Source organism: Lutra lutra, chromosome 6 (genome assembly GCF_902655055.1).
Source record: "Lutra lutra chromosome 6, mLutLut1.2, whole genome shotgun sequence".
NCBI lineage: Eukaryota > Metazoa > Chordata > Mammalia > Carnivora > Mustelidae > Lutra > Lutra lutra.
The window spans coordinates 61,498,600-61,510,010 of NC_062283.1; the positions used below are offsets into that span (position 1 = coordinate 61,498,600).

At 51.3% G+C, this 11,411-nt stretch overlaps 2 protein-coding genes across 2 annotated transcripts; one reads left to right on the forward strand and one right to left on the reverse strand.

Annotated features, from left to right (window-relative positions):
- The first annotated feature begins 585 nt into the window (after positions 1 to 585).
- SLC35B2 (solute carrier family 35 member B2) lies at positions 586 to 4,112 on the forward strand. The gene is made up of 4 exons (XM_047732050.1): positions 586 to 743; positions 1,276 to 1,469; positions 1,660 to 1,814; positions 2,569 to 4,112. Exons 1-4 carry the CDS (start codon positions 733 to 735, stop codon positions 3,505 to 3,507), a joined length of 1,299 nt encoding a protein of 432 aa, XP_047588006.1. The 5' UTR covers positions 586 to 732; the 3' UTR covers positions 3,508 to 4,112.
- Positions 4,113 to 4,350: 238 nt separating this feature from the next.
- On the reverse strand, positions 4,351 to 11,178 carry HSP90AB1 (heat shock protein 90 alpha family class B member 1). The gene is made up of 12 exons (XM_047732045.1): positions 11,040 to 11,178; positions 9,427 to 9,573; positions 8,927 to 9,133; positions 8,656 to 8,815; positions 8,380 to 8,513; positions 7,962 to 8,270; positions 6,925 to 7,090; positions 6,381 to 6,571; positions 6,117 to 6,264; positions 5,721 to 5,989; positions 5,077 to 5,410; positions 4,351 to 4,737 (listed from the first exon to the last, which is right to left on the reverse strand). The coding sequence occupies exons 2-12, from the start codon at positions 9,571 to 9,573 to the stop codon at positions 4,628 to 4,630; spliced, it is 2,175 nt and encodes a 724-aa protein (XP_047588001.1). The 5' UTR covers positions 11,040 to 11,178; the 3' UTR covers positions 4,351 to 4,627.
- Positions 11,179 to 11,411: the final 233 nt, after the last annotated feature.

Consider the following 11,411-nt stretch of genomic DNA (forward strand, 5'->3'; position numbering starts at 1 on the left):
ACGCGTTGGTGGAGGGCCTTTGGGTAGTCAGGGGAGAGCTCTGAGGCCTGTCATCTCCAGGCGGGACAGAAGGGTGAGTAAAGATGTGGGGGGGAGCGTTCAAGGGAAGGCCTTCGGTGAATTAGAGGACCTGGCCAGTGGGACTCCGCAGAGGGTGAGTGAGGGGGCGAAGCAGAAGGGCCAGGTCATGCAGAGCCTCGAAGGTCATGGGTTGTTGGGGGACAGAACTGCAGCCCCGCGGAGAAAGGAAGGAGAGATCTTCCTGTGAGAAAACGCGAAAGGGGTAAAGTGAGAGAGTGCTTGGGACGCAGAACCTCAGCGTCCCCCTCGCGAGATGGCAAGGGGGGCACCATTACCTCCTGGGTTGGTTGTGAGGGTTCAAGGCGATGGCGAAGCGGGGTGGGGGTGCGCGGCCTGGGGGGGTATGTCCCCGCCTCCCCGCCCCGCACCACGCCGCCCCGCCCCGCCGGGGGCAGCCAGGCGCCCGGTTCCCGAGCCGCGTCTCCCTCCGGGCCACGCGGGGGCGCTGTGGCCTGCCGGCGGCCTGGGGCTCAGCGTGGTCGCGGCTGGGGGCGGAGGGGCGGCCGCCGGGAGGGAGGCGGGAAGAGCAGGGTACTTCCGCTAGCCGCTACCTCACTGGCCGCTGCTGGAGGCGGCCGCGGAAGCGGAGGGAACGCGCGGCCCGGGGACCGCATTCCCCGGCCCCCCCCTCCGCCCCACGCAGCCCGGACCATGGACGCCAGGTGGGGGGCTAGGGGAGCGGCGGGCCCACGTGACCGAGCCCCCGGGCCACGTGACTGCCGCTGCTGGGCACGGAGGGGCCGGGTGGGGTCCCAGCTCCTGCCGGCCCGCGGGGCCCAGAGCCGGCAGGGAGAGGGGGCGCGGCGTGGACTCGTGCTCCTGGCGAGGGTCCGGGAGTGTCGGGCGGAGGAGGTGGGAACTCCAGCGCTCCGGGATTCTGGAAGGCGGGCTGGGAGGTGGGGCGCCGCCTGTGGCCGGAGCGGCAGGAGAGCGCTAGAGGGAACAGAGGGAACCTGTGTGGTCAGAGGGGCGAATCCGCCCCCGGGAAGGGAGGGAGCCCTGCCTGGCCCGCGCCGGCCTCCGCTCCCTTCCCCCCACCCCACCCTACCCCGGAGAGAGAGAGGCTCTTTGTCCGGGCTGGGCTGCAGCTGAGGGGGGCGGGGAGACTCCGGGCCCTTCTCCAGTGTAGTCCCCTCTGGAGGGCCGAGTGGATGAGGAATTGCACCCTAATCCTTAACGTCCGCTGTCCCGCAGGTGGTGGGCAGTGGTGGTGCTGGCTGCGCTCCCCTCCCTGGGGGCAGGTGGGGAAACTCCCGAAGTCCCTCCAGAGTCGTGGTCGCAGCTATGGTTCTTCCGGTTTTTGGTGAATGCTGCTGGCTATGCTAGCTTTATGGTACCCGGCTACCTGATGGTGCAATACTTCAGGCGGAAGAACTACCTGGAGACAGGTGTGTGCGGAAAGGGTGGGTTAATGTGCAGGGTCCGTTTTATGAGTGCTCACCAGCAGTCCAAATAGGGATGTGGCTTGGAAAGGGAAGGAGGGAGACCTGCAGGCCTGACAGCAGGGCAACTGGCTGCTCTGGGGAAGATGAGGTGCTGGGGAGAAGGTGAGATCTTGATCTTGTGTGCTTTTTTTAGGCAGGGGTCTCTGCTTCCCCCTGGTGAAAACTTGTGTGTTTGGCAATGAGCCCAAGTCCTCTGACGAGGTTCCTCTGGCTTCCCGGACGGAGCCGGCAGAGACCACTCCCACTTGGCAAGCCCTGAAGCTGCTCTTCTGCGCTGCGGGGCTCCAGGTAGGTAGGCAGGCGGGCTCCGCTTCTCTTCCTGGGTTGGGTCCCTGTGGACAGACACTGCACAGAAGCAGAGTTTTCACCCTAACCAGTCCCAAGGCTTTCCTGGCTAGTGTGTTATTTGGCCCCCTCCTCCCAGAGGCACACTGTGCCATCATCTTCTTAGAAGTGGTTGGAGGACATGCTGTCTTTTCCTTCTTTTTCCTTACTCTCTTTTCTGTGATGTCTTCTGTGCTCTTACTACACTTCCCCTTGTGGTGATGTGTCTCATATACTGTGAACCCACCGATCAAAGTTTGGGGAAGCCATTCAGCCTTCCCCCACTCCATGTAAGAAGGAGCAAAGATGCTGAGCTCTTGGCATGTTGGAGTGGGCACCGCTAGTTCTACATATGCTGAACTAACAGGTGTCCCATCTTTTTATTCCCTGAATTGACTGAGCATAGATAGGAAGATACCTGGGATGGAGTCAGCTTTGACTTACCCTTGTGTGGGGCACGGACACAGGGTCTGGACAGGGTCTGGGCAGTCTTAAAGCATTTGTTGTTGTGTTTCGCACACACTTATTCTCTCCAAGGTGAATGCAGTCTTGGAAGGGGAAAGGAAACTTCTAGTTACTGCAGAGGGACCAAAATATGTATGCTGTCTTTTAAATCATTTAGACATGTGAGAAAGAGGGAGGTTGTCAAGATGCTTTTTTGTCCACCTTTTCCTTCTCTGGCTTATCGTGTCCCCTGTCCTGGTCCTTCCCCATGCAGGTGTCCTACCTGACTTGGGGAGTGCTGCAGGAAAGAGTGATGACCCGCAGCTATGGGGCTACTGCCACGTCGCCAGGTGAGCGCTTCACAGACTCTCAGTTCCTGGTGCTCATGAACCGAGTTCTGGCACTGATCGTGGCCGGCCTGTACTGCATCCTCTGCAAGCAGCCCCGCCACGGGGCACCCATGTACCGGTACTCCTTTGCCAGCCTGTCCAATGTGCTTAGCAGCTGGTGTCAGTATGAAGCTCTCAAGTTTGTCAGCTTCCCCACCCAGGTGCTGGCCAAGGCCTCGAAGGTGATCCCCGTCATGCTGATGGGCAAGTTGGTGTCTCGGCGCAGCTATGAACACTGGGAGTACCTGACAGCTGGCCTCATCTCCATCGGGGTCAGCATGTTTCTGCTTTCCAGTGGCCCCGAGCCCCGCAGCTCCCCAGCCACCACGCTATCAGGCCTCATCCTGCTGGCAGGCTACATCGCCTTTGACAGCTTCACCTCGAACTGGCAGGATGCCCTGTTTGCCTATAAGATGTCTTCGGTGCAGATGATGTTTGGGGTCAACCTCTTCTCCTGCCTCTTCACGGTGGGCTCCCTGCTGGAGCAGGGGGCCCTCCTGGAGGGAACCCGCTTCATGGGGCGACACAGTGAATTTGCTGCGCATGCCCTGCTGCTCTCTGTTTGCTCCGCGTGTGGCCAGCTCTTCATCTTCTACACCATCGGGCAGTTTGGCGCTGCCATCTTCACCATCATCATGACCCTCCGCCAGGCCTTTGCCATCCTCCTCTCCTGCCTCCTCTATGGCCACACTGTCACTGTGGTGGGGGGTCTGGGGGTGGCTGTGGTCTTTGCTGCCCTCCTGCTCAGAGTCTATGCCCGGGGCCGTCTAAAGCAACGGGGAAAGAAGGCTGTGCCTGTCGAGTCTCCTGTGCAGAAAGTTTGAGGGGCCCGAGGCATGAAGTGGAACAGACGCTCACTGTACCAATTTTCCTCTCCTACTGTAACTTCTGAGGTGGTTGGCTCGAGGGCAGAACGCAGGGTTTTTCTGTTATCACAAACCAGCTCTGCAAGTTAGGGTTGAGTCCAAGAGGCAGCCTTCCCCTTTGCCTTAAGTCACCATTCTCTAGTAGGGATTCTTCTGAGGACCCTCCTCTGTGTGGAGGGGTGTGGAGAAGGCAGAGGCACCTGCCAAAGCCCCCACCCCTTCTAATTCCCTAGTTTTGTCCTGTGGGCTCCACCAACACCTCCTGTGCTTATCCCCTACCCTGAGTGGCCCACCCTTGTAGAACAACCTCCCAGAGACCTACAGTCCTTACTCCGGTGAGAAAAGCACAAGTGTTGTAGGCTCCAAGTGCTGCTTTCCCAGGAGTCTGAAAGATGGGTGCTGTGCTGGAGGAGGGAGATGGGAGAGTTCTGCCCAGTGACACCACCGTCTGTTAGTGGATTCCTAGGCTCTGCTCCAAGAGTCAGTTACAGGTTTTGGTACTCCAGAAATGTAATTTTGCTCTTATAATTTTATTTTATTAAATTAAATTGCTGCAATGGACTTAAGTCCTGTGTTTTGGCTCACTGAAGTGTATGCTTTAGGACAGGGACTGAAAACTACATGGTAGTTGGAAGCTATCCTTTAGAGTCAATGTTGGGTGACTTCAAAAGCGCCTGCAGGTGACCTTAGCTTTCAATGTACCAGGAATACTTATCCTCGGAATGACAGCAGGTACAAACTTGGGAAGCTAAAGAAACCCAAAAGGCAGCATGAGATCCACTTTACAAGGGACAACATAACTGTATAAAACTGTATCTTCTTTATTTTGCATACTTTAATCTTGGAACAAAATAAACAGGAAAAAAAAACCAACACAATACACATCCAAACCCCTTGTCAAATAATCAGAAGGGATAGGGCTTGAGGGCCTTCTTTCCTGCCTAAAAGACAGGAGGAAGAAAAAAAAAAAAAAAAAACCACTAGACATCAGCAGAGGGAACCAGGTGAACAGGGCCACTCCGGGCTGCTGGGGAGTCACGGGGACACTATACAGAGGGCTCAAGGTCTGCACGTAGAACTAATCTACTTCTTCCATGCGAGAGGCATCCTCATCACCCTCAAGGGGAGGGATCTCATCAGGAACAGCAGCACTGGGTTCCTCTGCTGTCACTTCATCTTCATCAATGCCTAGAAGTAGAAAAAAAATGGCACATGAACTTTGATCCAAATACCATGAAGTTAAAATTTGTCCCTGTGAGGGGCACCTGGGTGGCTCAGAGGATTAAGCCTCTGCCTTCAGCTCAGGTCATGTTCTCGGGGTCTTGGGATCGAGCCCCGCGTCTGGCTCTCTGCTCAGCGGGGAGCCTGCTTCCTCCTTTCTCTCTGCCTGTCTCTCTGCCTACTTGTGATCTCTGTCTGTCAAATGAATAAATAAAAAAAATCTTAAAAAAAAAAAAAAATTTTTGTCCCTGTGAGACCAGCTCCTCAGTTCCCTGTCACACTCTGGTTAACAAAGGTCTTACTCACCCAGGCCTAGCTTGATCATGCGGTAGATGCGGTTGGAGTGAGTCTGGGGATCCTCGAGTGAGAAGCCAGAAGAGAGCAGAGCTGTTTCAAACAGCAGCACCACCAGGTCCTTGACAGCCTTGTCGTTCTTGTCCGCCTCTGCCTTCTGCCGCAGCGTCTCCACAATGGGGTGGTCAGGGTTGATCTCCAGGTGTTTCTTGGCCATCATATAGCCCATTGTGGAGTTGTCCCGAAGGGCCTGGGCTTTCATGATCCGCTCCATGTTGGCCGTCCAGCCATAGGTGCTAGTCACAATGCAGCAGGGTGAAGACACTAGCCTGTTAGAGATGGTCACCTGTGGACAGTTACCAAAACCATGTTGGTTCTATTCTACAAATTCTACTCTCTGTAAAAACTCACGAAAAGCTGCTATCTTTATCCAACATTACAGAAATACCAACCTTAAACCTGTCCGGTAAAGACAAGGAAAGCTCTAAACCAATTAGGCTCCTTTAAACTACTCCTTGTGTAGTGCCAATTCTGACTGGAAGATTCTGAGGGAAGCAGCCCTAAAAGCACTTGTTTGCAAAATACACCCTAGTCCCAGAATTGTTTTCCTTCTCAACCTTTTTTTTTTTTTTTTAATTTTTTTTTTTTTTTTTTACCTTCTCAACCTTCTTATCCAAGATTTCTTTCATGAGTTTGCAGAGGTTCTCGAACTTGGCCTTGCTCTCCTCCATTTTCTTCTTCTCCTCTTCATCCTCAGGCAGCTCCAGGCCCTCCTTGGTAACTGAGACTAGACTCTTCCCATCAAACTCCTTGAGTTGCTGCACACAGTACTCGTCAATAGGCTCTGTCATATACACTACCTCGAAGCCCCGCTTTCGCACTCGCTCCACAAAAGCAGAGTTGGCAACCTGCTCTTTGCTCTCACCTGTAGGGTTATTCAGAGTGACTCAGGTCAGAGTGCTGCCTCCTGCCAGTTCCCAGGGATTCCCAAAAGCCCTCCCTTCCCTCCTCACACCCCGAGAGGCTTTGATCAGATTCAGGCTCTGACGCACCGGTGATGTAATAGATGGACTTCTGGGTCTCCTTCATGCGGGACACATACTCTGAAAGAGAGGTCATCTCATCCCCAGACTGGGAAGTATGGTAACGCAGCAGCTCAGAAAGGCGGCGCCGGTTAGTAGAGTCCTCATGGATTCCAAGCTTCAAAAGTCCAAACAAAAGTTTTTTACTTATAATCTGTTACCCTCTGTGAATGAAAAATAACCCCCGGCCATTAATTATTAAAAAAAAACTTTCGGGGGGGAGGGCATCTGTACCTTTAGGTTTTTAGAGAAAGCCTCATAGAATTTCTTATAGTTCTCCTTGTCTTCTGCCAGTTCAGAGAAGAGCTCAAGGCACTTCTTCACAATATTTTTGCGAATGACCTTCAAGATTTTGCTCTGCTGGAGCATTTCTCGGGAGATGTTCAGGGGCAGATCCTCAGAGTCAACCACACCACGGATGAAGTCTGCAATCAACCAGTGAGAACAGTTAAAAACAGGGCAGGGACACCTGGGTGGCTGAGTCCCTAAGTGTCTGCCTTTAGCTCCCGTCATGATCCTGGGGGTCCTGGGATTGAGCTCCTTGCTCAGCGGGGAACCTGCTTCTCCCTTCTGCCTACTCTGACAATCTTTAAAAAAAAAAGAAAAGAAAAAAAAAGATAGGATTATCTAAATTCGGTAGAACTTATTTCTCACTGCACCCTCACTCCCCATGTTATCTACAATGAAGACATTTCCCCAAAAAAACAAGACCTCACTTTGAGAGTGCTGAGAGGGTTCCACAGGATTATTAACTACATGAGACCAAGACCACACTCACTGAGATACTCTGGTATCAGTTCATCACAGCTGTCCATGATGAACACACGGCGAACGTAGAGTTTGATGTTGTTCTTTTTCTTCTTGTTCTCAAAGAGGTCAAAAGGAGCCCGACGGGGGATGAAAAGCAATGCCCTGAATTCCAGCTGACCTTCTACAGAGAAGTGCTGAAACAAATCCAAGATAAGTCAGTAGTATATTTCAAGAAAGAAATGTTTATCCCCAAGGCACCTGGGTGGCTCAGTGGGTTAAAGCCTCTGCCTTCGACTCAGGTCATGATCTCAGGGTCCTGGGATCGAGCCCCGCATCGGGCTCTCTGCTCAGCAGGGAGCCTGCTTCCCCCTCTCTCTCTGCCTGCCTCTCTGCCTACTTGTGATCTCTGTCAAATAAAATCTTAAAAAGAAAAGGAAAAAAAATTAGAAAATAAAATGTTTATCCCTACCATCACTTCATTAAATTATTTATTACAAAAATCTTAACAAATATTCCTTTAAAAAAAAAAAATCTTCCTGAAGATCAAGGATACAAGAGGTGCCCTTTGGACCGCTATTGAACAAATTAAGCTTATACCCTGAATTAAGCTATGGCACAGCTATATAACCCTTAAATCAAGGGGAAAACAATCCCATTAAGAACCCATCATGGAGGGGCGCCTGGGTGGCTCAGTGGTTTAAGCCGCTGCCTTTGGCTCAGGTCATGATCTCAGGGTCCTGGGATCGAGTCCCGCATCGGGCTCTCTGCTCAGCAAGGAGCCTGCTTCTCTCTCTCTCTGCCTGCCTGTCTACTTGTGATCTCTGTCAAATCAATAAATAAAATCTTAAAAAAAAAAAAAAAAAAAAAAAAAAAGAACCCATCATAGAGATAAGGTGACGTCATTGGGAAGGATGTCCTTTCTTCACCCTGGAAGGGTCATCAGTAAGTGAATGGACATGGCTCCATGGCATTCAGTTCCTACCTACCAACCAGCTGGGCAAGTTCTACTTGTCTACTACCAGCCTTCTGCCTGCTCTTACTGAGTCAACATGCAAGGGTTCTCACCTTGACTGCCAAGTGGTCTTCCCAGTCATTAGTAAGGCTCTTGTAAAACTCTCCATATTCCTCCTGAGTAATGTCATCAGGGTTTCTGGTCCAAATGGGCTTGGTCTTGTTTAGTTCTTCCTGATCAATGTATTTCTCTTTAATCTTCTTTGTTTTCTTTTTCTTGTCTTTCCCACTATCATCCTCCTCATCTGAGCCCACATCTTCAATCTTGGGCTTCTCCTCATCATCTTTATCTTCTTCCTCCTTCTCCCCTTTCTCCTCCTCTGCCTCATCATCACTGATTTCTTTCTCTCGTTCCTTCTCCAACTGAAAATACAAAAAGGTTTCACAACATGAAACACCAAGGAACCAAAGACTATCCCATTCTCCTAAGCAGCAGACATCAAACATGTGAGGATTACTAGTCTACACTCACATAAAGGGTGATGGGGTAACCTATGAACTGCGAATGCTTCTTCACCACTTCTTTGACCCGTCTCTCTTCTAAATATTCTGTCTGGTCTTCTTTAAGATGGAGAATCACTTTGGTACCCCGGCCAATGGGCTCACCTAGAAAAAACCATTCACAATACAGCACGAAGACACAAAACTAAGTGCAGAATTGTAATAAAAAAGATCTACAGAGAACATGCTTAACATTTCTATTACAGATTTCCCCAGAACTCTAACCCAAACGAGAAAGTCAACTTACCATGGTCTGCTCGCACAGTGAAGGAGCCCCCAGCAGAAGACTCCCAGGCATACTGCTCATCATCATTGTGCTTTGTGATAACCACCACCTTCTCTGCCACCAGGTAGGCAGAATAAAAGCCAACGCCAAATTGTCCAATCATGGAGATGTCTGCACCAGCCTGCCAAAGAGTTTTAAAGTCAAACACATACACAGACACACACAAAACTACAGCAAACCAAAGAATATCCACAATAATGAATGGTGCATGTCTAGCTAAAATACCACATACCTGAAGAGCCTCCATGAATGCTTTAGTTCCGGACTTGGCAATTGTTCCCAAATTATTTATCAGATCGGCTTTGGTCATGCCAATGCCTGTGTCCACTAGAGTCAGGGTGCGTTCCTGGGGGTTGGGGATGATGTCAATTTTCAGCTCTTTACCGCTGTCCAACTTGGAAGGGTCTGTCAAGCTCTCATAGCGGATCTTATCCAAGGCCTAAAAATACAAATTTCAATATTATGTTCCTGCTTCCTAAAGCTCATCTTCAACAACAAAAAAAAACTTTTTCACTTCCAAATAGCCTCAGTTCTGATTACCACCCCAACCTCGTGTTTAAGCACAATAATTAGTTACAATATTCCATCTAACCCCAGAGAGTAAAGCCAACTTTTTAAAAATCAGAATTTTTATCCCCTCCCAACAGCAGCCCTATAAAATGCCAAACCACCTTTCTCCCATTCCGAGTGCTGAAAAGGAATACCACAAATGAATGTGCCCAAAGCACTCACATCAGACGCATTACTGATCAACTCCCGAAGGAAAATTTCCTTGTTAGAATAGAAAGTATTGATGATGAGGGACATAAGCTGGGCAATTTCTGCCTGGAAGGCAAAAGTCTCCACCTCCTCCTCTCCATGGTGCACTTCCTCAGGCATCTAAAGTAAAAACAGTCAAGAATTACAAAAGAACACCACGACGCCATATTTAACACTCATGTACACCCCAGTCTCAACACAGACTAGAAGAGATTTACTTCAAACTGTTTTGGGTTGACTACTAAACATATTCCTGAAAGCCTGTAAAGCCTTTTCTTCAAAGATTTCAGCCTGTATCCTTAGTAAGAACCGAACTTATAAAGAAAATTTTAAAAAGATTCTTTAACAGAATATACAACGCCAAGGATTGTGGAAAGATATCTTGAAGCCCAAATACTGCAAGTAGTCCATGGACCCAAGAGCCTCAGCATCAATGGGTAGCTTGTTGGAAATGAACATCCTGGCTCCAACAGGGAAAAAAGAGCTCCACGTATCTGAAGGAAAAAACCAGAGACTAAGGTTCTATTACGTTATTTGGTAGGGAAAAAAAAAAAACACCCCAAGGTGATCGATTTCATGTTAAAAAAAAAAAAAAAGAATAATTCAGCATTGGCTCTCCCATGGGTTATCTCAACAAGCACGTGTGATTGCTGCCTCAGGGCATAGGGGAAAGATTACACCAGAGACCGGTGGATACCCGCCCAAGAAGCTACTAAGACAAAGAACCGACGAAGCAAAAGCTCCATCGTCGTGACCCCCTCGACACACATGACTACAATGTAGGGCCAAACTAAACACAACTAAGATGGTGGCCGTAGTCCGCGGACAGACCCTCGTCACTGCCGGACATGCGTCTGCCAGGGCCACGCGAGGAGGGGGCGCCACCGCGCAGTCTCCCTTCGCCCCAGCATCCGGGCACCAGGGCGGGGCGCCGGGCTCCAGAAGCTTCCAGAACAATCTCAGCTCTCTGAGAGGGGCGGGGGAGGAAAGGGCCCATGAATCTTCCAGAGCCTGCCCCCTCCTCTTCCCTCCCCCACTACCGAGACTGCGAGAAAGATCTGGAAGGAGGGAGGAAACATCCCGGGCCGGAGCCGTCCGTAAACGTCCCTCACCGCAGAACCTTGCAGAAAAGAACCAAAAACACCTGGAAAACGCTTCCCACAGGGTAGAAGGCAAAGCCAGGCCAATACCAGGCTGTGCTGAGTCACGTCCAGCGCGCACACCCACCACCCTTTGGGGACTCTCCGGCGCCCCGTAGCCGCGTCCGGAAGTGGAAGGGCAAACATGGCAGCGTCCCGGGCCGGCGCGGACACCACGTGCAGCTGCCCACTACCCCAAGCCCACTCCGCGGCCCACCTCCCCCACGGCTAGTCTTCGCCGGGGTTAAGCACCGCCACCCAGACACAGGTGAAAAAACAAGCCTACCTCGCCAACCCCCTCCCGCCCACCATCCAAACGAAAGGTGGAGTCGTTCTATCCCAGAGACCGCTCCAAACCCACAAAATCTAGCCTTTGGGAACGAAACGAGAAACAAAAACAACTCAAAAAGAGCATCCCAGACAGAATAATCTGAAAAGAACCCCTACCTTACAAGAGAAGAGCTGCAAGCACTACAGACCAGTGGGTAGGGACTGCGTCCGGCAACGACTCCGCAACAAGACCGCGCGGGAGTGACTCAAGAGAGCGGCTATGCGCCCCCAGTCGTCCTATATACGGCGAAACACAAACCAACTGCCCGCCCCCGAATCCTTCCGCCTTAAAGGAAGATGCCCGTCAGCCCCGCACCTGCCGCTGCCCGCCCACCTTGACGTCATGGTCCAAAATAGGGGAGGAGGCGGGAGCTGCAAGTCTCAGTATCTATCCACCTTAAGAGCATGCGCAAGCAATTCCTTTTTGTGGCCCCCATCTCCGCATTTCCGAGGCATTAGCCGTCTCCAAGAACTAAAGATTGGGAATGC

What these genes read in the sequence shown, in the direction of transcription:
- HSP90AB1 (XM_047732045.1), bottom strand. Translation starts at nt 9,573, where the DNA reads ATGCCTGAGGAAGTGCACCATGGAGAGGAGGAGGTGGAGACTTTTGCC. An exon ending in ACTGATACCAGAGTATCTCA is followed by an intron (nt 6,572 to 6,924) that starts GTGAGTGTGGTC and finishes GGTTGATTGCAG; the next exon opens with ACTTCATCCGTGGTGTGGTT. An exon ending in CATGATCAAGCTAGGCCTGG is followed by an intron (nt 4,738 to 5,076) that starts GTGAGTAAGACC and finishes TTCTACTTCTAG; the next exon opens with GCATTGATGAAGATGAAGTG.
- SLC35B2 (XM_047732050.1), top strand. An exon ending in GAAGAACTACCTGGAGACAG is followed by an intron (nt 1,470 to 1,659) that starts GTGTGTGCGGAA and finishes TGCTTTTTTTAG; the next exon opens with GCAGGGGTCTCTGCTTCCCC. An exon ending in TCTGCGCTGCGGGGCTCCAG is followed by an intron (nt 1,815 to 2,568) that starts GTAGGTAGGCAG and finishes TTCCCCATGCAG; the next exon opens with GTGTCCTACCTGACTTGGGG.